At 48.8% G+C, this 2,093-nt stretch overlaps 1 protein-coding gene across 1 annotated transcript in view; it reads left to right on the forward strand.

Moving 5' to 3' along the window:
* The first annotated feature begins 1,862 nt into the window (after nt 1-1,862).
* LOC118217158 (adhesion G protein-coupled receptor L1-like) overlaps nt 1,863-2,093 on the forward strand; it is a 3,893-nt gene continuing 3,662 nt past the window's right edge. The window contains exon 1 of the mRNA XM_035398980.1: nt 1,863-1,882. Coding sequence (XP_035254871.1) covers nt 1,863-1,882 — 20 coding nt within the window. The remainder of the gene's footprint in view (nt 1,883-2,093) is intronic.

A 2,093-nucleotide genomic window follows, 5' to 3' on the forward strand; every position in this document is an offset into this window, starting at 1 on the left:
CGCTGCAGTGTTACTGCTACAGTGTTAGCGCTGCAGTGTTAGCGCTGCAGTGTTAGCAGTGCTTGCTGCAGTGTTAGCGCTGCAGTATTAGCACTACAATGTTAGTATAAACATCTAAATCTCCACATCTGCTGCTCACTTTCCTGTACTGCATCTCATCAATGCACACATTAATTTCACGACTGCTTAACCAGTACACCGCTGCTCATAAACACAGGGGGTGAGACAGATGTGTTGAGCATTTCCCCGTGTTGGGTGTAATTAACACGATAAACATCTGAAATATTCAAAAGAATATTCATTCATATTGTCTGTGTTCCAAGAACGAATACACTACATGCCCAAAAGTATATACACACCCGAATATCACACCCATATGAGCTTGTTGAACATCTCATTCCAAAACTATGGGCATTAATATGGAGTTGGTTCCCCCCCTTTGCTGCTATATTAATCTCCAGTTTTCTGGGAAGGCTGTCCAATACATTTTGGAACACGGCTGTGGGGATTCGCTTCCATGCAGCCACAAGAGCATTAGTGAAGTTGGGCACTAATGTTGGGCAATAAGACCTGTCTTGCAGTCGGTGTTCCAATTCATCCCAAAGGAGTTTGATGGGGTAGAGGTCCGGGCTCTGTACAGGCCAGTCAAGTTCTTCCACACCAAACTCGGCAAACCATTTCTTTATGGACCTCACTTTGTGCACAGGGGCATTGTCATGATGAAACAGGAAAGGGCCTTCCCCAAACCGTTGTCACAAAGTTGAAAGGACACAATTCTCTAGAATGTCATTGTATTCTGTAGCATTAAGATGTCCCTTCACTGGAGCTATGGGGCCTACACCAAGCCATGAAAAACAGCCCCAGACCATTATTCCTCCTCCACCAAACTTTACAGTTGGCACTATGCATTCAGGCAGGTAGCGTTCTCCTGGTAATTCGCTAAACCCAGATTCGTCTGCCAGATAGTGAAGCGTGATTCATCATTCCAGAGAACACGTTTCCACGGCTCCAAAGTCCAATGGAAATGCGCTTTACACCATTAAATGGGGCGGCATAGCTCAGGAGGTAAGACCGATTGTCTGGCAGTCGGAGGGTTGCCGGTTCAAACCCCGCCCTGGGCGTGTCGAAGTGTCCTTGAGCAAGATACCTAACCCCTAACTGCTCTGGCGAATGAGAGGCATCAATTGTAAAGCGCTTTGGATAAAAGCGCTATATAAATTCAGTCCATTTACCATTTACCAAATGTGACGCCTGGCATTGAGACACGGTGATCTTAGGCTTGCGCACAGATGTTCGGCCATGGAAACGCCATTTCATTAAGCTCCCAGCGAACGTCCCAGCGTTCTTGGGCTGATGTTGTGTCCAGAGGCGGTCTGGATCTCGGCAACGTTGCGTTGCAGCCGAGGGCGGACGATTTTTTACGCACTCCAGCGCTCGACCGTCCCGTCCTGTGAGCTTGTGTGGCCTACCGCTTCGCGACCGAGCTGCTGTTACATTACATTACATTACATTACATTTATTTGGCAGACGCTCCTCGACGTTGTTGCTCCTAGACGTTTCCACTTCACAATAACAGCACTCACAGTTGACCCGGGCAGCCCTAGCAGGGCAGAAATTTGATCGACTGACTTGTTGGAAAGGCGGTATCCCATGACAGTATCGCATTTGGAAGTCACAGAGCTCTTCAGCACGACTCCACTCTACTGCCAGTGTATGTCAATGCGATTGCGTTAGGCTGTATGCTTGATTTTATGCACCCGTTAGCAATGGGTGTGACGAAACTAGCCGAACCCACTAATTATAAGGCGCTGTCCACATACTTCTGGCCACGTAGCGAATGTTTTGCTGCACGGGCATTTAGAATGAACGACGGGCAGAGAAGGTGTGATTGGCTCATTAGGTGCATGTGCTACGGAGGGGAGGGGCTGTATGCTGGCCAACCATTCAGAGCCCTTGGCCGCTGCAGGCTGCTCAATCACACCCGTGAGGAACAAATCAATGAGCCACTGATTGAGTCTGAGCAGGAAGCACAGCGCCTGATTTCAGATCACCGAAACACGCTGGCAGCCTGCCACGGAGTCCCAGGTCAAAGG

The sequence above is a fragment of the Anguilla anguilla genome, chromosome 17, assembly GCF_013347855.1.
Source record: "Anguilla anguilla isolate fAngAng1 chromosome 17, fAngAng1.pri, whole genome shotgun sequence".
Taxonomy (NCBI): domain Eukaryota; kingdom Metazoa; phylum Chordata; class Actinopteri; order Anguilliformes; family Anguillidae; genus Anguilla; species Anguilla anguilla.